At 45.7% G+C, this 26,720-nt stretch overlaps 1 protein-coding gene across 1 annotated transcript; it reads left to right on the top strand.

The window, feature by feature from the left end:
• Positions 1 to 2,299: 2,299 nt before the first annotated feature.
• On the top strand, positions 2,300 to 23,252 carry AQP12B (aquaporin 12B). Its single transcript, XM_083178376.1, has 3 exons — positions 2,300 to 2,960; positions 10,909 to 11,025; positions 22,819 to 23,252. Exons 1-3 carry the CDS (start codon positions 2,354 to 2,356, stop codon positions 23,037 to 23,039), a joined length of 945 nt encoding a protein of 314 aa, XP_083034502.1. The 5' UTR covers positions 2,300 to 2,353; the 3' UTR covers positions 23,040 to 23,252.
• The last annotated feature ends 3,468 nt before the right edge of the window (positions 23,253 to 26,720 follow it).

Below are 26,720 nucleotides of genomic sequence, written 5' to 3'. Positions count from 1 at the left end.
TTCTCTGATAATTGTTTTATTATTTCTGCTTCATAATCTTTCTTATTAAGCAGAATGACCCCCTCCCCCCCTTTATCCTATGGTTTAATGATAAGGTTTTTATCTTCTAACAGAAAAAAAAATCCCACATAACCTTACCTTAAAAAAAGAGAAGGGACTCAAATCTGTTAGAAGATAAAACGCACTTCCAGGAACAACAACTGCGTGGATCGCAACTGGAAGTATGTGCGGTGACACGCAAACATCACTTCCGGTCTGGAGACGCGGCCGGAAGTCAAAGTCCGGGATGAGCTTCGGGAAAAACGGCGGGAAAATCTTGTACCATGCCATCATGGCAACACACAGAACGGACTTTCTTTTATATACTCTTGTATAAGTTGTATATAGGATCCAGATCGCTAGGTAATCTATGTCTGGTAATAGGCTTAGCCACCCACCTAAGCATTGTGGGTATAAATATTGGGAACTGCACATTAATCTTCCACACCTTGAAAAAGATACATCCAGTATCGAAACCGGTCTGTTTGGGAAGGCAGAGGACGTTTTCTAAGGACCCCCATTGTGGACCAGCACCCAGGGACGCCTGTTTGGGTTAACACACTTGCGCAATTTTGTCTGCATTTCTTGTGGACAAAACCACATGAGAGTCTTTTGATTCGAAATCTGATTGTTCAATTTTATGCTTTAAAAAAAAAAAAAAAAGGTATTGCACTATTGTGTTTTCCTATCCCCCTTTTTTGAGTGACCATACTTAAAGGAGAAGGGAAGAGAAGGATCATTCAGTGACGAATTAAGTCCCTCCATTTGAGCTCACATGTCTGCTAATTTGAGTAGACACATCTGATTGGTACGAGGCATATATTTTTTGGATAATTGACTTCTTTTATGTTGCAATATTATACCATTGTGTTTCTCCCTCTTTTTTTGGGTCAAATCCCCTGGAAAAAGGAGAGAGGAAAGTTTACACCCAGCGCCCAGGGAGCTGATTGATTACTCTTGTATTTGGTATTGTATGTTTTGAAGTGGTTCTTCATATAATCATTACAGCACCCAGAGCTGCTTATAAGCGCACGGTAGATTGGTTTTAATCCAAACTCTTACTACATGTGTCTCAGGCAGCCTGTGGATCTATAGTAGGAATGAATGCAGCAGGTTTGATAATGTGTCAGTTACTAATGACTACAGCTGTGCACCAGCTAGGTGATCTGGGTCATGTGGCAGTTACTAATGACTACAGCTGTGCACCAGCTAGGTGATCTGGGTCATGTGACAGTTACTAATGACTACAGCTGTGCACCAGCTAGGTGATATGGAAAATGAGGACCATTTATAGATCTAGAGAACCTGGTCTATTTTCCCTTTCACACGGTTCGACGTGGTTTATTTTTCTATACAATTTTGCTTATATAAGCCAAATCGAATGCAAGGCAATGTATAAAAATTTTCTGCGTAACATATAACGGGTGTATACACAATACGATTGCATTGCTATTCAATCGGAATCGAATTGCACGGCAAGGCAAACACATTTGATTTGGACTATATAGTACATATCTGTACTATATAGTCTTGCCTGCACAGTCTATATTCTATTTAATTTTGATGCCTTGGGAACGCGCATCTGTAGGTCGAATTGAAATCGATTAGAAAATACACAAGACTATATATACAGATCTGTACTATATAGTCCAAATTAAGTGCATTTGTCTTGCAGTGCAATTCGATCCCAATTGAATAGCAAGGCAATCGCATTGTGTGTTCACCCGTTATATGTGACACAGACACATTTTATACATTGCAAAGGGGTTCTAGTAATCTTCACCAACTAGGTGTTTTCAAATAAGGTAATAATCCTGGAATAGTTTTCTATGGGCCTTATGTTTTGCATATATTTCTGAACTTATTTTATATTTACACGTTCACACCCAAATAAAACCTAAAAGTACTAACTTGAGGCTGGTGTATTTTGAGCTTGTATGTTTTAACTCTATATTTTATGTGCAGGTAAGATTTCCTAGAACGCCAATGGACTGAGTTCATCTCAAATCCAGACTCTATTACCACAAGTATAATGTTAGGCACCCTACATTGGTGGGCCCAGGACAACATGCCTTTAATAACCGACCCGGTACATGTTGAATAAGAACAACATAACCCTTAAATGACATTTTTTAAATGTTTGCAGTGTAGTCATTAAGGCAAATAGAATGCTACTGTCTCACACAGCTGGAGGGATTCCCAGATGTGTCCTTGACATTGCTGTTTGAAGATTGGGCCACGTTTACCTAGAATAACAGTGTATAAGCGAAGGCCTGCAGTCAGCGTTCCCTTCCTTCTGCAGAGTCTAACCACCATGACTAGCCTGAACGTAGTGGTGGCTTTCTTTGTCGTAGTGGTTGCCCTGTCTCAGCTAATCCGCTGGCTATTTAGGAAATTGCTCCCTGCCAGGATTTACAGATGCACTGTCAGTGAACTGGTCAGCTCTTTGCAGCTGTGTGCCTGCTGCATGGAGCTCCGTATGCTTTCGGAGATTGGCATGTGGGGTGGAGGTTATGGTCCTGACGTGGTCTCCACTCTGCTCTTCTTGCTCTATGCAGCCCACGGTTTCACCTTTGGTGGGGCATCTGCCAACTCCGCAGTCTCTCTACAGGAGTTCCTGCTCAAAGATTGCACTTTGATGGATACGGTATTGAAATTAGCATCTCAGTATGCCGGCATGGCAGCTGCCAAGTTCCTGACCAAACAATATTGGATGTTGGAGCTGACAGAGTTCCACTTAATCCAATCCATGATGTCACAAGACTGCAGTTCTTCCCTGCAAACCACCCCTGCTCAAGGCATCTTTGTGGAAGCGTTGTGTGCCTTCTGCTATCATCTAGTGCTACTCCGCTTCCAAAGCACCAGATTGGTCTACAAGGTGCCTACAATTGCACTTACTGTCACTTTACTGACATATGCAGGTAAGTAGCTGCTATCGCTCCGCATCATTATTATTAGTATTAAACCTTGTATGTGTGTGTATCGCATTGTGTATATATATGACATACACCAGAATACTCAATTGTGGACACATGGTATCAGAGGCTCAGACTCTACTGCAGCCATTGGAGGGGAAATGTCTAGACTAGGTCAGTGCGCTGTGTGCAGTAGTATTGTGTACGATAGATGTTGGTAGTAGTATGCTGATGTGATCAGACCCCTAACTGACTGTGCACTGGGTCCCAGATGTCCAGAGAATATCTACCTAACAATTTGGGAATGTCTGCTGAATATAGTCACATAGAGCCTTATTCAAACCCGCTCACCGGGCTGCAAATTTGTGATTAAAAACTGCGCATGCGCACGGTACGCAGTGCAATTGTGCGACGCGTCCAACCAAAGGCTAGGCAGATTGACACCCTGTGAGCGTTTGGTGACATGCTGCTGGAGTTTTCTGTGCATCCCCTACAACATGCAGGCGTTCCACGGCCGTTACTGCTGACGTCATCAGCAGCCTCCTTCTCCCCACGGCCTCCACAGCGCCGAGTACGTCTAGACCTACCCGGCACTGCGAGCAAGGGGAAAATCATTTGATGCTGAATGATTTTCCTCAGGTGTGCAAGGCTGTGTATGTATGTATTTGCAGCTGTGCACAGGGGCGGGGGAAGTGCGTTTACCTACTCTCTGGGTTCCGAACACTCGCAGCCCAGTGAGCAGGTCTGAATCAGGCAATCCAATTCTATTAATCATTTTCTAGGATGCATTAGAGCAATGAAAGAATTTGGTTGCCATAGGCAACATCACCTCTTTTTATTTTTAAAACAGGGTTGCCAACTTTCTTATTCTCCTCTCCGGGAGAAGCCCGGAGAGGAGAGATTCCGTAGCCGCTCAGGGGGCGGGGCTTAAGCATGGCATCACTAAGCCCCGCCCCCATGCTGTCAAACCAGCAAATTTGGTGATCTCCGTGGAGGGGGCGGGGCAAAAATGACGCAATTGTGTCATTTTAGCTCCGCCCCCTCCTCTGAGACCCGAGGATTGTGGCATTTTAATGCCGCGATCCGGGGGACAGCGGGGGTCCCCCCTGAATCCGGGAGGGTTGCCCACCCTTCCGGGGGGCCGGGAGGGAGCCCCGATTTTCGGGAGACTCCCGGAAATTCCGGGAGGGTCGGCAACCCTGTTTTAAAAGCTTTAGTAAACGTACCCCTTAGTTTGAGGCGTGGTGTTCACGGGCACCCTATTATCTGAATTCTGTATTTGTTTTGCATGAGCTGATATTTCCTAGAGAGACTGCATCTAACATGGAGATAAATGGGTAATGTTTGCTCATTAGCTCCCTGGGCATCTTAGGAACCGGATGTGTCCTGACTTGTTTGTTGAATGGCAGTTACAGAGGTTAGACTCCAGCACAGTCCAAAATTCGGTACTTGTTTCCTAGCACGGCCACAATCGCGGGCATCGTGTACCTTAAAGTTAAGGTACACGATGCCCGCGAAGGACCCGATTTCCTTTGAAATCAGGTACATTTTACCGGCAAAGGCAAAATCGCGGGCATCGCGTCGGTCGCGTGCATTAACATGGTCCTCGACGCGATGCCCGCGATTTTGCCATAGGCTTCAATGTTAAAATGATTTTTAACATTGAAAGCGGGAGCATCGCGTCGGTCTTGTGCCATTATAATGGCACAAGATGAGATGGACTTGATTAAGTCCATCTCACATAGGAAACAATGTGAAATGGGCCAATATGACCCATTTCACATTGTATATGGCCCCATCGTCACCCCACGATTGACGCCAACCCAAAGCGTGACAAGCGCAGCGAGCCCGCGAAGGGCGGCTGTGCGTGTCCTCCGACCTTTTCATACCCCTACTATCCACGTCGGCGTGGAGTTGAGAATATAAAGTGTGGCGAGCGGACGCGTATACCTGTGAAGTTATATGCGTGCGCTCGCCACGCTTCGGGCTCGGTGGCTCGCTACACTCGCCACACTTTATATTCTCAACTCCACGCCGACGTGGATAGTAGGGGTATGAAAAGGTCGGAGGACGCGCACCGCCGCCGCTCGCCACGCTTCGGGTTTTTAACCACATGCAATCGCTCCAATGCAATCCGCAGGTGGGAGTCAGAGGGAACGCTTTCAACGGCATGGGGTTTGGGGAGAGGGGGCCGGAGGGACCGCTTGCGGCGTGGGAGAGGGCGGCATTGTAGCGTAGCGCTATCGGGCGGCGGGGGTCAGCGGTGGCGGCAGAAGTGTTTAAAACACTGCACTGGACACCCCTCTGATTGGCTTAGCACTCTCAACCAATCAGAGGGCTGCTGAGTGTTTTAAACACTTCTGCCACCACTGCTGACCCCCGCCACCCTCTAGCGCTACGCTACAATGACGCCCTCTTCCAGCACTCTGATGTGACATCTCAAGATGGCATGCAACATTGGGTGCTTTAAGGGGGCACTTTTTGCACCACAAGATGCGATCGGGTTCGATGGTCGTTGCACTTCGATGTCGCCTCGAATCCGATCCCATAAGTTTATGGGCAGCATTAGCTCATGCCAGTGGGTGTTTGGAGGAGAACGCTTTGAGTAAGGCAATTAGAAGGAAGGGGGAGTATGTTTAGGCACTAACCATCAGAGTTAGGGTAAGTATATTCACCTGACCCCTGTTGGGAAATACTGTATACATACACACTCCACACATTTGCAAATATATGTAAACAAGATCTCTGAATCCTACTACCATGTGGTTTTTAAATCTGGTTACTAGTATAATGCAGTGTGCTGGGGAAACAATTACTTTTTCTTACTCAGTATTACACCTCCCTTTCACTATCACTAAACTTATTTGAGTGTTTGCCAGTAAGAATTTCTGTTGAAAGAGGCATAATGGAGCCAGTGTTAAGAGGAGGTGCTGGTCCTGACATGGGGAGCACTATGGGGTTGCATACCTCTCGAACATGACCCATTCCAGGACGGACACCATGCTCTGTTTCTGGACTTCCATCTTAATGTATGATTGCCATCACCTCTGTTAAACAGGTTGATTGATAAGAAAGGTGTTTCACCACAGGTGATGGCAATCATACATAACCAGGGAAGTCCAGGAATAGAGCATTGTGTCCCTCCTGGAGAGGGTCATGTTGGGAGGTATGGGGTTGCTTTAGGGCAGAGCTGGCCAGACGATTGTAGCCCAGGATCTACTTTTTGTACACTTGCTTACTGGTGCTCTAAGGACATCTCCCCCATGTGCAAAATATTCCCTTCCCAGTGCAATATGCCCCTTACACATATTTACCATATTTAGCAGTTCACATACCAAAATTCGCATTATGCCACACGGTATGAGCCAAAATTCCTATTATGCCACACGGTATGAGCCAAAATTCGCATTATGCCACACGGTATGAGCCAAAACTCGCATTATGCCACACGGTATGAGCCAAAATTCCTATTATGCCACACGGTATGAGCCAAATTTCACATTATGCCACATGGTATGAGCCAAAATTCAGAGAAAGAGAGAGGAACAGCAGGGAAATAGGTATAGAGTGTGACAGTAGGGACAGTGAGAGTGATTATAATATCATATATAATATTATTAATGTGCTGTTATACATTAGATGGGAGGGGGGTATCTTTACAAGTTTCAGTTTATCCCAGTTGCCTGCGATGGAGATTTGTGCCTTCGTAGAAAGCAATACTCCCATCATATATTAAATCTTACAGCAGGCATATCCAAACTGTGGCCCTCCAACTGTTGTGAAACTACATATCCCAGCATGCCTTGTCATAGTTTTAGCATTCCCTAACAGAAATATTGTGGAAAGGCATGATGGAACTTTTTGTTTCACAACAGCTGGAGAGCCATAGTTTGGACATGCCTGTCTTACAGGGAGTTGACTGTCACTGTCCTAACTGTTCTGCTGCCACTGCTCCCCCTGAGCCTTCCAGCTGCAGCTAAGCCTTCCTGCCACTGCAAAACTTTCCGCCAGTGCTGAGGCAGCCTCATCTCTTGCTTACTGAGCTTCTCACTAGCGGTGCGCGGTGGAGTCACCCATGCACCAACCGCTGCTAGCTGCAAAAGGTATTTAAAGTCTTCAACTTCAGAGGTCAATCACGATCTACCGGTGAGAGAGTTTCATGATTGATGGGTAGCTTACGATCAATGTTATGGCAAGGTCTGCTCTAGGGTGATGTAGTTAATATGCCAACAATTGGGTTCCCAGTGGTCAGGATGCTGACGCAAAAACCCCAACATATCCGCCAGCCAGAATCCCAGTGCACAGGTTCTATTTAGCCTTTTTTGGGGGTCCATGACCTCCATAAAGGGGGAATACAACCATGTGGCAAGCCACCATGCCTGCAGCATGACGAGCCCGTAGGGGCCATCGTTGTGCTCCCCCCTGCCGGCATTCTGGCTGCAGGGATCTCGACTTCTGGCAAATCATACTGAACCCGCCCTGGATTGATGTGGCAATCTATCACATTTTATTTAACACTTTTCTCTTACTAATCTTATCACTAACAATATTCCTTTACTATTTTAATTCTATTCATCACTTTTGTATCTCTTTTTGTATACCACTCTGACTTCTTATTAACACTAGGTTTCTCACTGGTTCGCTGCTCAATCCTAGCCCTAGCAATAGTGACCCCAATACTCAGAGAAGTGTACACACACACACACAATCTATGAATCCAACTACCATGTGGGTTTTAAATCTGGTTACTGATATAAGTGTACTAGGGAAACAATTTGTGTTTTCTTACTCAGTATTACCCCTCCCTTTCACACCCCAGAGTGATATCCTTAAACTGATTGAGCGTCTGCCTCTATGTATTTCTGTAACACTCCACACATATGCCCTTATTCAGATCTGATCGCAGTACAAATTTGTATGGAAAATGGGCAAAACCATGTGCACTGCAGGTGGGGCAGATGTAACATGTGCAGAGAGAGTTAAATTTGAGTGGGGTGTGTTGAAACTGAATTCTAAATTGCAGTGTAAAAATAATGCAGCCAGTAGTTACCCTGCACAGAAACAAAATAACTCACCCAAAACTAACTCTCTGCACATGTTACATCTGCCCCACCTGCAGTGCACATGGTTTTGCCCATTTTCCAAACAAATTTGTACTGCGATCAGATCTGAATAAAGGCCATTGTCTTGTTTAGAAATCAAACTCATGACCCCCTAGTGCTCTGAGCCAGCAATACTAACCACTGTGCTGGTATGTCATGATCAGGTTTCTTTATTTCTGTTCCCTGGGTTAGTATTTTTAACACCTGGGTCACCCAAATGGGAAGGACACATGGAATAAATAAAACAGCCTGCCAAGTTGTGTGCCTGACTCTTAACCCTTTGAGTGCCAAGTGAATTTGTCAAAATTGGTTTGAAAATCCCCAAGAAAATATTTTTATTCATCAGAATGACCTGTAATGTTTACCTTATATATAGGAAGAATAATCTTTTTTTACACATAATTTTTTTTATTTTAATTAATTTAACAAATGTAACAGATGTTGTCACTCAAAGAGTTAACCCGCTCTAAACAGCCCCTTGTAGTTCCATGTTTCATAGTAGCATAATGTCCTTTAATTGTCCATATCTCAGTGCTGTAATAGTCATTGCACATACAGCCAGGGAAAATATTCCATAATGGAACACTCATATGTTATTAATATTAAAACAAAATGTTGTTCTTTCTTATAATGGTCATGTGTAATAATGTATGAAAATATATTATTTCAGACAAAATGAAATAGTATGTTCTTGTAGATTTGGACTCCTCCTACATTAATCCTACATTAGACCATACTATATTTACCATACTGAATTTCTTTTATCATGTAACTTGCATGATTATTTTTTCACATTTGTTTAGTTTTATATTATGCAGATGATTACTACTAGTAAGCACGCTCGAAGCAAAAGCTTTTAAAGCTAGTCTGCTACCTTCTGTGGTTGTGCATGTGTGAGAAAGGGATGTAGTTTCACTCTCTGCCAGCAGATGGCAGTGTTTTGGAGACCCACGGACACTAGACATATATATAGATTATAGTTACAGATTTAGGGGCACATTCAGTCCCGGGAGTTGTCCTACAGTCATGACCCTGGCCCGCTCGATATTCGGCAGGCGTTATTTAATGTCCTGCCTGCCGAATAACGAAAAGGGGGCGTGGCCGCTAGAAACGGTCGTAGATTTTGAGATACAGCTGTGATCTCGACAATCCACAATCGGCAAAACGGGCCCGACTGCTTTCAAAGTCTGGTTCGTTTGGACAGGATGCCTCTTCAATGCTGTCGGGAAAGACCGTATTGAATAGGCGCCCGCCGCTATTTCCCCCTTTGGAAATAGCGGCTGGGGATTCAATCTGACAGTCAGAATCAGTTGGAATTCAATATTCCGGCTGTCCATTGTCGGAAAGTCCATGGATCAGCGAAAATGGCCACGGATTGATGAAAAGCAAACGTGAATTCGACAATCTGGGGCCGTTTAAAAAAAAAAAAAATGTGAATTTAAAAAAAGAAAGGATCTGACACCCATCAATGCTGTCATTCATGGCAGCATTGAATAGGTGAGTGGAGATATTTTCCGGCAGGGGAAATATCAGCAGATTGAATCCCCCCTTAAGGTTTTATTAGAGTGCACCGAGTATCTGTCTTACTTGCAATTTGCTGACGTTCTCCTAGAAGCCAGGACCAAATGAAAGTCAAATGAGAATAAAAATAGATTTAAATCAGTAAGTTAATCATTAGTGAAATGCTCCAGTAGATGTTTGTAGTGGCATTAATATTTCTTCTCAGAGAGAGTCACATTTAGGGCAGCAGATAAATCCACTAGTACAGCACAGTAGGCGACCTGTGGATTTAGCACTGCACACAGGGCCTAATTCAGGACTTGCTATCCACTGCTGGTAACGCAGCAGTAACAGACGTGCAGCTGCAGTAGTGATCCCATCCTGCATTGGATCTCTCTACCACCATCGGGAAGGTTATGTTATCCATTGTGTAGTGCAAGCTGCCTGTCGCGGGACTATGTAAAAACCGGACCCGGACTAGACTCCGGACCGCCGGACAGGACATCAAAATCTGCAGTCCGGAGCTTGTAGGGTCCGGTCCGGGGGGTGTCCTGTTCGGGGCGGTGTCTTGTCCAGGGGGGGTCCCTGTGATAGCTATCACCAGGGACATGGGGAGGGGAGATTACAGCCTCCCCGTGTGGTCCGGACCGTCCGGTTTTTGCTACATGCCCGGACCATACAGGGAGACTTTATTCTCCCCCTCCTCCACTCCCTGGTGACAGGTGTCACAGGCAGCCCCCCGGACAGGACATCCCCGGACAGGACGCTACAAGCTCCAAAATGCAGAGTTTGATATCTGGTCCGGGGGTTTTGTCCTGGTCCGGATTTTACCCATACACGCCTGTCGCAGAGGACGGGAAATCTCTGCCATAGGATGAAGATCCTTGTCCGTCCCCCCCCCCCCCCCACCAAAGACCATCGCTGTCCCCCAGACAGCAGTAGACTGACAATCACCCTGTAATTCTGCTTCCAACGATGTTGGACCGATTTGTGTATGTGCAGAACAGGTCCTGTGTATACATAAAGTACTATCAGTATTTTGTGCATGGTAGCGCTACAGCGACTGCACCTGAATGACCCCACATAGACGCAACTCGTGTAGCACCTTCCATGTATCTGTACTCAGCCTTTACACCTTTTGTTAAGTGTGTGTTATAAGCTAGGCAGAGCATTACACCCATGGAACACTAATTGTATGGGTGCGTGTTTGCTTTCACACAGAGTTTGCAATTCTCCATTCGGCTCCATATTATGCCCAGATTTCATGCCCACAGCGTATGTAGGTGACGGCATTATTATGTTACCTTTATTATATCCTTTGTAAGCACTAACTATGTTGTTCCTCTTCCCAGGGAGTTCATACACAGCAGCTTACTTCAACCCAGTCCTGGCATACACACTGACGTTCGACTGCTCCGGGAGCACACTGCGAGAATACACTAGTGTTTATTTTGGTGGCTCATTAGCTGGTGAGTAGGTGCAGCTACAGTACATGATGATATGTAGACAAACAAGTCCCGGGAAGCTCTTGTGTACTCAGTGGTGTAAGTTTGTCCCAGTTGCCCGGAGGCAAGATAACTATTGGTGCCCACACGCACAGCACCTTATATAAATATATGTATGTAATGTGTATTATATTTAAAATAGAGTGGGACGTCTATGGTCCTGTTAGGAGGGGGAGTCAGCCACAGAAGAGATATTGACGGCTTTCAATTAACTAATTTAGACTTGCAGGTGTGATAAATTCATATATATGTAGTGATTTATAGGCATACAATGCCATACTAGTTATTATTAATATAAGATATATTGTGCTATAAACATATGCTATCCCCACAGGGGACATTGTCTGAGAAATGAACAATTCCCAGCAGTCTCTGCAACTGTTGAAGAGGTCAGGAGTTGGTCACATGACCAGGGTCAGGGGAGACAGTTGGGAGTGAGGAACAGTTGTGCTGTGCAGTCTGTGAGGGGAAGATGGAGAATCCCTGAGGAGATTTGTAAAAGGCAGAGCTACACAGCAGGCAGGGCGGATAGCGGTGCTGACAGGTGGTCTCTGAGGTGGAGAATCAGCAGTGACGCAGCATCTGGAGGGCAGTCCCGGCCAGAGGCAAAGGAGAATACTAATCCGCAGTCATAAGAGAGGTGTGGTGAGTCCCGCCCTGACACCCATATATATAGCAAAGGAGGGGAATGGCTAACTATCTAATAGTATCAAGCTGCAGGAATTGATATTCAGGGAGCCAGCACAGTTTCCTATGCGTGATATACCTAGTGCTATACTGCTGGAACATCACACAGCCCAGAGCAGAGGCAGAGACAGCCTATATTACGGCCCCTCAGGCAGTCTAGTCCATTCCCAGTGCAGCCAAACACAGTCTGCACAGAGTAACTTAGTCCAGTCTGAGGGACAGCTTGCTAGTTTCACACAGTTACTTTTCCAGTGACTGTCCACAGCTAACTAGTGACTTACACTGCCAGCAAATCAAATACAGTGAGCATCAGTGCAGTTTTGCTATAGAAGGAGAGAAACAGTACAGCAGCTTATTCTTGGACAAGCACCCTGCTGTCAGGTTTACTAGTGACATTAATGAGTGAGCAATGTTAGTTGCACCGTTTCTAGTCGCAGTCCAAGTGTAATTGTAAGAGACTTCCTAAACCCTTATTCACCGCATATGTCAACTCTATAGTCCCATCCATTACAGAGTCTGTGTATCCTGATTTACCAAAGGAAGGGGGATAATTGACACCTTGGAAGTAGCTATGGTCAAGAATGGCAGAGTGACATAGTGTCAATCGTGTGTTCTCCCTGTCTATCCATACCGCATAAGTGATACAGGGACATACTTAGTCAGTCATAACAAGACTGTGCGGTTTGTGAAGTTTGGACAGTCTAAATACTGACCCCGTGTGTCGCTTACTTAGACATATATATATACCTAGGGCTAAACCCGGCTAACAAGAAGCCAGGGGACGCCTAAAGGGACATAACGACATCCATTAGTTGACGCAAGGGAACTACATCCGATCCATGAGAGCTTCAGGGAGCGCTGCATAGCACACAAGAGAGAAAGTATATAAAAAAAACGACTCAAGGGCTAAACCCGGCTAACAAGAAGCCAGGGGACGCCCCCAACAAGAGGAGCATAGTGTTATATATTGTGTGACAGCTACAAAAGTCAGTGCAGGCAAATCCTAGGCAGAATCTCGCTTTTAGGCATATTTCGATGGTTGCCTAGCAACTCCACGCTGAAGAGGAATCAGGCTGTGCACAGTGAAGGTTAGCTAACCAACCAAGTAACAAGAATTAACTTTACATCCAACTGAGTTCTGGTAGGAAGAAAGCTAGAAAACTAGTAGAATAGCTGTTAAGTAATAATAACAGGGTTACATCTGTTATATGCAGTGGTGTAACTAAGACTTTTAATTAACACCTGTGTTTCTGTGTTAGAGCATTGTATGCAGGAGGTTGCCTGTAACTTAAAAGTTCAGGCACAGTTAGTATTGTAAGTTAAATAGACATATATCTTATTGCGCAATAAGTCACACATACTATACTACTAGGTGATTCATCGCGCCCTACGGGCGCTCTTCACACCGTCGTAAGGGGCTGCGCCCCCTTAATTTGTGAACGTTTGTATATGAGAAATATGGTTAGAATTGTATGAAAGATGCCCTGTATTGCAACTTAGGTGTCCGCGAATCGCGGGAGGGGGGGTCGCGGAGGGTGCCGCGAATTGCAGGAGGGGGGTCGCGGGGGGTGCCGCGAATTGCAGGAGGGGGGGTTGTGGGGGGGTGGATGCTGCGAATCGCGGGAGGGGAGGGATTGCAGAGAATCGCGGGAGGGGGGTCGCGGGGTGGGTTGCCGCAAATCGCGGGAGGTGGGTTACGGGGGCGGGGGTTGCGGCGAATCATGGTAGGGGGGGTCGCGGGGGGTGTGCCGTGAATCACGGGAGGGGGGGTCACGGGGTGGGGTGCCGAGAATCGCGGGGGGGTGTGTGTGTGTCGTGAATCGCGGGAGTGGGGGTTGCGGGGGGGGGGGGTGGGGGGGTGTGACGCGAATCGCCACAAGAAAAAATCAACACAGAAAGGTCAACACATGTAAATGTTGACATAAGTGTGGCACTTCATTGGTTTCCATGTCGACACATGAGAATGAATATGAAAACATTCAAAAAATGAAAAAAAAAACTTCAAAAACTCATGTCAACCTTTTTCATTGTCGACCATAGCCATGTCAGTGTTTTCCATGTGCAATTTAATTCTGGAGCTGCTGCGAATCGCGGGGGGGTGCCGCGAATTGCGGGAGGGGGGGTCGCGGGGGTGGGTGCCGCGAATCGCGGGAGGGGGGGTTACGGGGCGGGGGTTGCGGCGAATCATGGGAGGGGGGGTCACGGGGTGGGGTGCCGAGAATCGCGGGGGAGGTGTGTGTGTGTGTGCCGTGAATCGCGGGAGTGGGGGTTGGGGGGGGGTGGGGGGGTGTGATGCAAATCGCCACAAGAAAAAAATCAACACAGAAAGGTCAACACATGTAAATGTTGACATAAGTGTGGCACTTCATTGGTGTCCATGTCGACACATGAGAATGAATATGAAAATATTCAAAAAATGACAAAAAAACTTCAAAAACTCATGTCAACCTTTTTCATTGTCGACCTTAGCCATGTCAGTGTTTTCCATGTGCAATTTAATTCTGGAGCTGCCGCGAATCACGGGGGGGTGCCGCGAATTGCGGGAGGGAGGGTCGCGGGGGTGGGTGCCGCGAATCGCGGGAGGGCGGGGTTCACAGGGGTTCCAGTGGGGGGTTGCCGCGAATTGCGGGAGGTCACGGGGGGTGCCGCGAATCGCGGGAGGGGGGGTTGCGGGGGGGTGTGACGTGAATCGCCACAAGAAAAAATCAACACAGAAAGGTCAACACATGTAAATGTTGACATAAGTGTGCCACTTCATTGGTGTCCATGTCGACACATGACAATGAATATGAAAAAATTAAAAAAATTAAAAATAAATCTTCAAAAACTCATGTCAACCTTTTTCATTGTCGACCATAGCCATGTCAGTGTTTTGCATGTGCCATTTAATCCTGGGGCTGCTGCGAATTGCGGGGGGGGGGGGGTGCCGCGAATCGCGGGAGGGGGGTCGCAGGGGGGGTGCCGCCAATCGTGCAAGGGGGGGTCGTGGGGGGGTTCTTTTTGCCGCGAATCGCGGGAGGGAGGTCGCGGGGGGGGTGTTTTTTCCACGAATCGGGGGGGGGGGGTCACGGGGGAGGGTTTGCCGCGATTCGCGGGAGGGGGGGGTCGCGGGGTGGTGGTTATGCCGCGAATTGCGGGAGGGGTCGTGGGGGGGTTCTTTTTGCAGCGAATCGCGGGAGGGGGGGTCGCGGGGGTGTTTTTGCTGCGAATCGCGGTAGGGGGGGTCGCGGGGGAGCGGGTGTTTTTGCCGCGAATCGCGGGAGGGGGGGGGCGCGCGGGGGGGGAGGTTTTGCCGCAAATCGCGGGAAGGGGGCGCTCACCTGGTGGCTGTGGAGTAGCAGTGCTGGGCAACATGGGAAGGCAGTGGGTATCTGGCACTGTCTGTGGGCTCACTGGGCTGGTTCTCTGTCACATACCTCCCAACATGACCCTCTCCAGGAGGGACACAATGCTCTGTTTCTAGACTTCCCCTTAATGTATGATTGCCATCACCTGTTTTAAACAGGTTAATTTCTCAGAAAGGTGTTCAGCACAGCTGTAGGCAATCACACATTAAGAGGAAAGTCCAGGAACAGAGCGTTATAGACACAGACACCCACTTTGAGTGACAGATGTAGCCAAATATATAGGAGATTTTTGCCGGTGATTTTATAACTTAATTCCCTACAGTTAATAGTACATATGCATTGTTTGATTCACAATTGTTGTTTTTAGCATCAAAGGTAGGAAAATATGTTCTGTTTATTGTGAGGACCTGGTGAACGGAGATAACCGGTGGATTACAGACATGTTCCGGTAAAATAAAACTTGTACTTAAATTGAGATGTATTGCATGTATCTGCTCCTGTGAGAGAAAAAGTGACAGTGTAATTCTTACGATTTGGTTCATTGTTTAATGCATAATAAAAAGTCTTTGGAAGCTCAAGTGTAATCTTTGAAGAAGAAGGAGTAAACTATCTACTTACCTGGGAAATCCTGGTTGATTTCACAATTGGCGTCTGACGAACAGGATACTTTCATCAAAAGCGGAGAAAACCCAACCCAGCGTCACTCAAAATGTCTCAAGACGATAGTCAGGAAAGACAAGAAGATATGCTTGGCAACGAGGACCAAGGAGATGCAGTGGCTAGAATAAGTTCAACGGCACGTAAACCGGCAGTGATAACTATGCCCTATTACTTGGGGGCGCCATGGCTTCCCACTTATACCGGAGATAGTGGAATGACTGAAACCAATGCATTCCGCGACTTTAGGGAACAAATTGAAACCATGTTCCAAGTATATAGATTAGATGAAAATCAACAAAAAGAGATACTATTGGCTCAACTGAGAGGATTTGCAAAAAGGGAAGTAAAGTCATGGCCAAAAAGTCAGAAAACATCGGCAACAGACATCTTGAATAAGTTGGCAAAAGTGTTTGATGCAAAGACTCTCTCTGAATTAAAAGCACAGTTTTATTCCCGAAAGCAGCAACCAAATGAAACATTGCGGGAATACGCAGTGGAGTTACAAGAGGCCTTACAGGACATTAAGACATGTGCTCCTAGGGAATCAATTGAGGAAGATGAAACCTTAACTAATCAATTCCTCGATGGAATCTACGACGCAAATACGAAAGGACAAGTAAAAATGTTGCATCGTCAAGAATCACCTATAAGCTTTGCAGACTTCAAGGAGTTGATGGTAAAGGTTTTAGGCGATAAACCCAAAAAGGGAACCATGAAAGCACCTGTTGAAACCGTTTTTCAGCAAGTTCAATCTGCTGCCTTTAAAGACCCCATCGAAGAAATGAAAGAGCAAATTGCTGAATTGACACAAGGCATGACTGATCTTTGTCGAGAATTGAGAACCTTAAAAGAGACGCAGACCTTACAGAGACCCTGGCAGATGGAGAGAGAACCCCATTACGGAAATGAGGGGAGAAACGCTTCATGGAGCTCCCGCCGACTTCCTACAGATACATTCGATGAACAAGGAAGACCCATCTGCAGGCTTTGCCAAAAGAGCGGGCATTTTGAGCGAAATTGCCACAGTACGGAACATTTAAACAGAACTCCCGAGTTCCGTGACCAACCGTCGGGAGAATCTTCAGTAGAAGGTCCCACATCGCAAGAATGGGTACCAAAATTCATTGGGTGTTGCCCTACCATTGAAATCAAAGTGAATGGAGTCAGCATACCAGCATTGTTGGATACCGGGTCACAAGTGACTACGATTCGATGGGATGAGTTCATTAAGCATTGGAGGAAAGAAAGTATCGTAGCCACACCACCGGCCGGGTTGAATTTGTTAGCCAGTAATGGACAACGTATTGACTGTTGCGGATACTTTGAAGCTGAGATCAAGATAGGGCAAGCTCATCTAATCAATCAAGGATGTTTAATTACGGCCGTTAAGGACCAATGGTTACCACCCATAATTGTTGGAATGAATGTCCTAAGAAATTGCCCGGAAGAACTAATCTCGACACTGACACCAGAACTGTTCAACCGACCTCAGACTGTGAGACGAGTCATGCAATACACGGTCTATGACCGCAGAAGCCAGGCAGGGAAGAGGGTGCTGGCTACGCAAGTACAAGGAACGGTCAAGTGGTTTAATGTCCGGAAGAGGTATGGCTTCATCAACAGGAATGACACAAAAGATGATGTCTTTGTCCATGAGACGGCCATAAAGAGAAACAACCCCCAGAAATTTCTGCGCAGTGTTGGAGAATGCGAGACAGTTGAATTTGATGTGGTAGAAGGAGAGAAGGGTGCTGAGGCAGCCAACGTGACGGGTCCTGGTGGTGTACCAGTTAAAGGAAGCCGTTTTGCTCCCAACAGACGTCAGTTCCGCAGATGGTCTTACCAGCCAAAAGTAGAGGATGATGCCGAATCTGGTGGAGAAGGCATAAGTACAGACCAAGCAAGTGAAGGGGAGAGAGTGGAAGAAGTGTTCCCTCCGCAGAGACTCATCCGGTGCAGAAGTCCACTGCCATTCTCCCACAGGCAACCTTTTGGTAGGGGAAACAGTGCAGCGGATCAGGAGCTTGACACCCTCCCCGAGGGGACAGAAGTGATTCAGACCGATGGGTTGAACAAACACGAGCATCGGCATGAACTGGCCGAGAAAGTAGTGGAAGAAAGGATGGAGACAGCCCACCACCCACAAGGGACAAGTTATGGCCAGAACGCGAATGCCACTTCATTCCGAGTGGGAGACCTAGTTTGGAAGCTGGATGACCAACGGAGTAACGACTTAGATCCCTTCTGGGAATCTGAACCCTACGTAATTGTTCACCTTTCGGCTACAGACACTGGGGTGTATGGAATAAGAAGAGATGGAGATGACCACCAAGATCTTAAGATGGTACACATAAACCAACTTGAGCCATGCCAGGACTGTACAGAAGAAGACGCAATACCACAAGTCCCCTACCATCCTATGCAAGACCCAGTATATCTTCAGCGCCTTAGGGAAATACTCCTCGCAGAGAAAAGAAGAGAGGCCGAGGAACGTGGCCCATTCCTCCACAAAGATGGTGTAGAGGAGATGTCCAGCAGACTCATTAGAAGTACCAGAGGGGTAAAACCCCTCTGATTCAGAGATTGAACATATATGTTTAAAGTAAAGAATGATTTATGATAAAAATTTAAACTTTCTTGACTTAAAAAACATGTAATGATTTACAATGTTTGATATGTAGATATGTAGTATACTGATGTAAAAATGTATAAAGTCCATTGCCTGAGGACATGCAACGTTTTACCGGGGAAAAATGTGATAAATTCATATATATGTAGTGATTTATAGGCATACAATGCCATACTAGTTATTATTAATATAAGATATATTGTGCTATAAACATATGCTATCCCCACAGGGGACATTGTCTGAGAAATGAACAATTCCCAGCAGTCTCTGCAACTGTTGAAGAGGTCAGGAGTTGGTCACATGACCAGGGTCAGGGGAGACAGTTGGGAGTGAGGAACAGTTGTGCTGTGCAGTCTGTGAGGGGAAGATGGAGAATCCCTGAGGAGATTTGTAAAAGGCAGAGATACACAGCAGGCAGGGCGGATAGCGGTGCTGACAGGTGGTCTCTGAGGTGGAGAATCAGCAGTGACGCAGCATCTGGAGGGCAGTCCCGGCCAGAGGCAAAGGAGAATACTAATCCGCAGTCATAAGAGAGGTGTGGTGAGTCCCGCCCTGACACCCATATATATAGCAAAGGAGGGGAATGGCTAACTATCTAATAGTATCAAGCTGCAGGAATTGATATTCAGGGAGCCAGCACAGTTTCCTATGCGTGATATACCTAGTGCTATACTGCTGGAACATCACACAGCCCAGAGCAGAGGCAGAGACAGCCTATATTACGGCCCCTCAGGCAGTCTAGTCCATTCCCAGTGCAGCCAAACACAGTCTGCACAGAGTAACTTAGTCCAGTCTGAGGGACAGCTTGCTAGTTTCACACAGTTACTTTTCCAGTGACTGTCCACAGCTAACTAGTGACTTACACTGCCAGCAAATCAAATACAGTGAGCATCAGTGCAGTTTTGCTATAGAAGGAGAGAAACAGTACAGCAGCTTATTCTTGGACAAGCACCCTGCTGTCAGGTTTACTAGTGACATTAATGAGTGAGCAATGTTAGTTGCACTGTTTCTAGTCGCAGTCCAAGTGTAATTGTAAGAGACTTCCTAAACCCTTATTCACCGCATATGTCAACTCTATAGTCCCATCCATTACAGAGTCTGTGTATCCTGATTTACCAAAGGAAGGGGGATAATTGACACCTTGGAAGTAGCTATGGTCAAGAATGGCAGAGTGACATAGTGTCAATCGTGTGTTCTCCCTGTCTATCCATACCGCATAAGTGATACAGGGACATACTTAGTCAGTCATAACAAGACTGTGCGGTTTGTGAAGTTTGGACAGTCTAAATACTGACCCCGTGTGTCGCTTACTTAGACATATATATATACCTAGGGCTAAACCCGGCTAACAAGAAGCCAGGGGACGCCTAAAGGGACATAACGACATCCATTAGTTGACGCAAGGGAACTACATCCGATCCATGAGAGCTTCAGGGAGCGCTGCATAGCACACAAGAGAGAAAGTATATAAAAAAAACGACTCAAGGGCTAAACCCGGCTAACAAGAAGCCAGGGGACGCCCCCAACAAGAGGAGCATAGTGTTATATATTGTGTGACAGCTACAAAAGTCAGTGCAGGCAAATCCTAGGCAGAATCTCGCTTTTAGGCATATTTCGATGGTTGCCTAGCAACTCCACGCTGAAGAGGAATCAGGCTGTGCACAGTGAAGGTTAGCTAACCAACCAAGTAACAAGAATTAACTTTACATCCAACTGAGTTCTGGTAGGAAGAAAGCTAGAAAACTAGTAGAATAGCTGTTAAGTAATAATAACAGGGTTACATCTGTTATATGCAGTGGTGTAACTAAGACTTTTAATTAACACCTGTGTTTCTGTGTTAGAGCATTGTATGCAGGAGGTTGCCTGTAACTTAAAAGTTCAGGCACAGTTAGTATTGTAAGTTAAATAGACATATATCTTATTGCGCAATAAGTCACACATACTATACTATTTTTGCCGGTGATTTTATAACTTAATTCCCTACAGTTAATAGTACATATGCATTGTTTGATTCACAATTGTTGTTTTTAGCATCAAAGGTAGGAAAATATGTTCTGTTTATTGTGAGGACCTGGTGAACGGAGATAACCGGTGGATTACAGACATGTTCCGGTAAAATAAAACTTGTACTTAAATTGAGATGTATTGCATGTATCTGCTCCTGTGAGAGAAAAAGTGACAGTCTAATTCTTACGATTTGGTTCATTGTTTAATGCATAATAAAAAGTCTTTGGAAGCTCAAGTGTAATCTTTGAAGAAGAAGGAGTAAACTATCTACTTACCTGGGAAATCCTGGTTGATTTCACACAGGGATGGAGAGGTGCCCCCTGTGGGAGCAGGAGCCCGGGGACAGATGACTCCCTTGCCTCTCTGAGCTACGCCTCTGCATGTACCCATAATGTAATCTCAGCATGTGCACAGAGCACACAAACAGGGTGTAGATTTAATACTTGCTTTAGATTTCTCCATCTTTCATTCTATTCTCTGGAGCTTGTCTGCAATCCATGTATCCAAGCAGAACAATGTGAATTAACCATGTGAATAATCCATTATCCTCTGCGCTGCTGCAGACCAGGGCGACGATGATTATGATACCATGGGAACTGAATCATTAGTGTGAATCCATCCTACGCTAGTGATTTGTTCCTCTTTATCCATCATTCTAGCCTTCATTGCTTTTTAATGGGGAAGGTAGATCCTTGGTTAATATTCATTATTAAAATCTGAAAATGAGAAGCCGTGTCCTTTATTAGAGTTTCCCCAAACTCTGCTATTACAGTCCATATTTTAAGCATATGCTTGAGTCCAGATGGTTATAGCAAACTGACTGAGGTACTAATTAAGTTACCTGTGCTCAAGCATGTACGTCCTTTAAACCAGTACTGTAATGGCGGAGTTTGAGAAACCCTGCTAAATTATTAGTCCTATCACACTACTTTTATGATTATACCATTGTTCTACTTTTACATATTTAGGGTAGACATAGATAGTGTAAGGCTGTTGGCTATGTTTAGCCAGAAAGGGAACTTGGAACACCCCCTTGCAGCCTACACTTGCACATGGTCAGTCTCATGGATGTGCTTGCGTAGTTTTGTAATCTAGACCCAAATCTGCCAGCAAAGCAAAAGCAAAACCATTTTCACTTGTGACTGTTCACCAGGCCAGGTTCTTATTTGAATCATTTTTCCGACAAGAGGATAAAGATAAATTGTAGCAAAACTAGGTCTATAGCGCAAATAGTAGCGATAACAGATGAAATACACTGGGGGAAAATGGCGTACAATAATAAATAGATCCCATTGTTTAACAGTTTGTCACAGTAATACAACAGTTTGGCTACTAGGGAGTGCTAAAGCTGGGGTAGGCATGCTGGAACATGTAGTTCCATAACAGCTGGAGAGCCGCACATTGGTTAGGCCTGGACTAGGGACTTCGGTACTTGTGTAATAACTGGGCGCCCGATTTTGAGATCGGGTCGGAAAAAATCGCATCGCATCACATGCAACCAAATCGCATGCGATGCAATGCGATCGACGCGATTTTCCATAGGATTCAATGTTAAAATGGTCCTGTTCATTTCCCCACTATCCAAGTGGGCATAGAGTTGATTACATATAGCGTGGCGAGCGCAGTGAGCCACCGAACCCAAAGCGTGGCGAGCAGACGCGGAATACATTTTAAGTAATCCGCGTCCGCTCGCCACGCTATATAAAATCAACTCTATGCCCACTTGGATAGTGGGGAAATGAACAGGACCATTTTAACATTGAATCCTATGGAAAATCGCGTTGATCGCATCGCATGCGATTTGGTCGCGATGCGATCGACGCGATTTTACCGCAAAATCGCGTTGCATTGCATCTGATTGTATGCCTTAAGTTAAGGCATACAATCAAATAATCGGGCGTCCAGATATTACACAAGTACCGGGACTTCTAGGGAAATTTAAATGACCCTTTTTCTGGGAATTCACTTAACAGCTTACTTGCCTTACCTCTGGGAATGGCCGGAAAGCTTCCGAAAATTAGGTCCCCCCCCCCCTCCTCCCTGCACCCCAGAAAGATGGGCAAGCCTCCTGCATACACCTGGTCTACCCGTAACCCCCTGCTCCGCTGGACAAATACTACAATTTGCAGCTCTTTGGGGAGGGGTGGGCTAAAATGTTCTAAATCACATCATTTTAGCCCCGCCTCCTCGTAGAGGCCTTATTTGGTGTACTGGGGGCGGGGATGGATGATGTCAGCTTAGTCCCCGCCCCCTGAAGTGCTGCTGACTGTCTGCACTCCGGGCATCTCCTAGAGAGGAGACAGAAAATGTAGGTAAGTATGTATAACTGAGCTATGGATTAATTTTAATTATTTTCAAGCTATACCAACCTCCATGACACTACAGAAGAGGACTGTCTTGTATTGACACTGTTTGTTTCTCTCCTAGGTATGGTGCTGGCTCTTTTTATTTATCAGGGAAATATACCACTACTCTTCCAGAGGAACCTACTATATAGCCAGAAGAGCAAATTTAAAACCCCAAAATCAAAGACTGTCCAGCCGAAAGCTCCAAGTAATTCTCCATCATCGCCAAAGGGCACAGAGAAAAAATCTGAAACTAGACAGAGGAAAACAGCAAATGTGCCATCCAAAGACAAGAGTAGCTGATCATGACATAGAAACGCATCACTGAATACACAGTATTTAACCTACAGGTGTATAGGAACATATTCCTATAGATTGTAAGCTTGCGAGCAGGGCCCTCCTACCTCTGTCGGTTTGTTTCTACCCAGTTTGTTTAATCACTGTTGTTTCCAATTGTAAACCGCAACGGAATTTGCTGCGTTGTATAAGAAACTGTAAATAAATAAATATATCTAATAGATATTTAGAATGTGCTTCCACCATGAGTGGTGTAAGTGGGCAATTTCTTTAGAAAGAAGTCTCAATTGATGACCTACTGTTCTGATTTCATGAAAACATGAATCCAACCATATATTTACTATTTATTTTTACAACAAAAGTTTTTTATACAAAATCTTTTTCAGAAATTCTACAGCAGGGGCCAAATGTAATAGGGTGAGACTTTCAGAAAGTGAGAGATTTTAGGAGAGTTTTCCCATGTTTTTTAAAGCAGCAATCACTTACACTGCAAAACCAGGTTGATTTTGCCATGTAATTGATTGCTGCTTTAAAAAACATGGGAAAACTCTCCTAAAATCTCTCACTTTCTAAAACTCACCCTATTTCATTTGGCCCCAGGATTCCATTTGTAGAGTGTCATTGAGGGCTATAGCTATATGCATTGCTCATTCTGTTCTTATATTTTATAACAAGGTACCAGCCAATGCAAGGTCCTAAGCACATCCATTCCCTAGTTCAGAGGTTCTCAAACTCTGTCCTAAGGACCCCACACAGGTCACCAGGGTCGGATTAACACTGGGGTGATATGGGCGGCCATCCCTGGGCCCCACATGCCAGTAGCCACTGATGCTTACTAGTCCCGCACGCCTCGACTACAGTTGCAGTGGGCAATGGCAGCTTGTGGGAAGAAATCTCAAGGACTTAAAATTGCAGCGCCAGCGCTGCTGCACATGCGCCGGCACCGCAGAGCCTCCTGTGGGCCATGGGAGAAGGGAGGCAGAGCTATAAGTGGTCTCTCACCAGCTCCGCCTCTACACTCCACATGCTTCCTGCCTCCCTTGGGTACTGCATGGGCGTGGCGGCACTAACAGTGGCTCCACTCCAGTCCCACTTTACTGACACTTATATAATGTAAATGCAGACTGTATGTGTGTGTATATATATATAAATATATATAGCCAAAAATTGGCACCAAACGGGAGGAGACTCCTCAGCGGCTCACATCAATGACATCAGGAAGCTGAGACTGGCAGCCCGGCAACTGAAGACGCCGGCAACGCTCCAGACCTCTGTCTGCTGCGAACCAAGCATGCCCACCCACCCTGGCTCACATCACAGGGTCCAATCATTGCCGCTCCTGCCAGGAGACGCCATCACTGTGGCAACCATAAACAAAAACTTGCAGCTGAATAATTGATAAACATACAATTTAAAAACAAATATTACACAAATACATTGTATGCTTTTCCTTACTTATGTGTTAGCCGCAACCTATCAGCAATATGCAAACCGTAATCTCAGAAACATCGGTCAGTCTATAAGGTTATGACAGTACCATGCTCTATAAAAATGCTACAACAAACAATGGAGCCGCAAATTTTTTTAATTCAAGCCCTTAGGGGCCAAAGTGCCCAAAATGTAAGTCCACTGGGCTTCACAGCAGAGCAGTTTCAGTGATTTGTCACCCCTTCTCAAGGAGGGAGGAATGTGATTTATAATGATATAGCGCAACCATTATAACCCGCTTCAAGGAAATGCCTTGATCAGTTGATCACTGCATCCCTTTTCTTTTGCCTATTTAATGCCTGATTGGTGGAGAGCTTTGGGTTCTCGGAGCATTCTGCCGGTTTTCCATACATAGCTCAAGCCGCAGGGACATGTCAATAACCTATATATCTAGTAGTGCATGTCACACAATGGCGTATCAGGAACTTTTTGCAAAATAAACTCCTTTAATGGACAAAACCATGTGCACTGCAGGGGGGGCAGATGTAACATGTGCAGAGAGAGTTAGATTTGGGTGAGTTATTGTGTTTCTGTACAGATTAAATACTTGCAGCTTTATTCTTACACTGCAATTTAGATTTCATTTTAAACACACCCCACCCAAATATAACTCTCTCTGCACATGTTGCATCTGCCCCACCTGCAGTGCACATGGTTTTGTCCATTAAAGAAGGAGTTTCGGTACTCTTTACCTAGCACGGTGGGCATCGCGGCCATCAAATGCACTAAAAAACGGGTGCGACGCGATGGCCGCGATGCCCGCGATTTCCCATAGGGAACAATGTTAAAAGTGTGATTGGACGCGATTTTACTGTTCAATGCCTCAATGCCCGCGATTTTTCCATAGGAAACAATGTTAAATGGGCCACAGAGCCCAAATAGTCCCCCTGAAGTCTGAAATGGACACTGTTTAAGAGCATAGAAAAAGAAGAAAGAAGAGTGTCCTTGTGTGGGTGCACCACAGAAAGTAAATCATACAATAAAATTTAACTTTTATTATTATACCTCTAAAAGGCTGCGAAAATTAGTTAAAAGACATATATAACGTACAGGGGTGGGATAACACACTTTTATTAAAACAAAGGTGGCAGGCAGGTGTGGCTGTACATTTGTAATGAATAACGTGTAGTGATTCACGGTGTGTGGATGCCTCAGTTCGAGCCGTGGGTCTATGGTGTCCACAGCGAACAGTGGTCTTGGGCTGCCAGGGGAGCTGGGTCACCTGACCTCTAATAACTCCACTCTTATGGCATAAATTAAATTAATATACACACGTGTGTCGTCTCTGACAGTAAATTGACTGGTGCTATCTGTATCTTATAGCACAAAGGCCACAAAGCTGTATGTGACAGAAATCAGCTACTGGGGTGTCCTGTCTGTCATAAATAGCAGCGAGAGCTCTTCCCCAGAGTGCCTGATAGTGTCGCCTGTGGCAAACGCGAGTGAGGGTTCTGAGGCGAAGTGTCATTAACTGTTTTTTTTTTTTTTTTTTTAAGTAGCTTACAGGGGCAGTATGTGTATGTGTATCTGTTTACACTCCATGCAAGATGGCATATGGAACCGTATAGTACAGTGGTGCCCAAAGTGTGTTAAGGCACCTCAGGGTCAAAAGGACAGGCAAAACCAGTGCTGGTGGCTGCCAATCATAAAACATATAGACAATCAGAAGCACTATTGGACACCAACACACATAACTAACCTTAAAGGTGCGTACACACGGGGGCGATTTTGTGTAATATCGCAGGAAATATGGTCGCTGAGCGACCATATTGCCCGCGATGGGAGTGTGCACCGGCGATATATCGCCGGCTGCACGCTCACGTTTTTACCCCTGTAGTGATCGCTGGTCGCAGGAACATGCTCCTGCGACCAGCTGATTTCCACTGCCGGGCTCCCCTGGCAGTTTCTTTTTCATCAGCGACCATCTCTGGTCGCTGATGAACAGGATAAACTGAGCAATATATTGCTCAGCCATATATGGCTGAGCAATATATCTCCCCCGTGTGTACGGGGCTTAAGGGTGAACTGTAAACACAGTTTACTAATACCCATTTTACACCGCCGCAAAAAAAACGGGCTTTTCCCTCATGGCCCGGGTCAGAGGCGATATAAAAGGGGTTAACCCGTGTCCCTTTACAAAGGACTTCTACCAAGGTCCTAGCCTGGGTAGAAAACAGGCAGGACCTGGGTAGAGAGCAG

Source organism: Crinia signifera, chromosome 3 (genome assembly GCF_055691185.1).
Source record: "Crinia signifera chromosome 3, ASM5569118v1, whole genome shotgun sequence".
In the NCBI taxonomy this organism is placed as follows: domain Eukaryota; kingdom Metazoa; phylum Chordata; class Amphibia; order Anura; family Myobatrachidae; genus Crinia; species Crinia signifera.
This window is presented reverse-complemented; position numbering and strand designations above follow the sequence as displayed.

Excerpts from the sequence above, each read along its gene's own strand:
- AQP12B (XM_083178376.1), top strand. The coding sequence starts at position 2,354 with ATGACTAGCCTGAACGTAGTGGTGGCTTTCTTTGTCGTAGTGGTTGCC. Across the intron at positions 2,961-10,908 it reads CACTTTACTGACATATGCAG|GGAGTTCATACACAGCAGCT; the intron begins GTAAGTAGCTGC and ends TCCTCTTCCCAG. Across the intron at positions 11,026-22,818 it reads TTTTGGTGGCTCATTAGCTG|GTATGGTGCTGGCTCTTTTT; the intron begins GTGAGTAGGTGC and ends TTTCTCTCCTAG.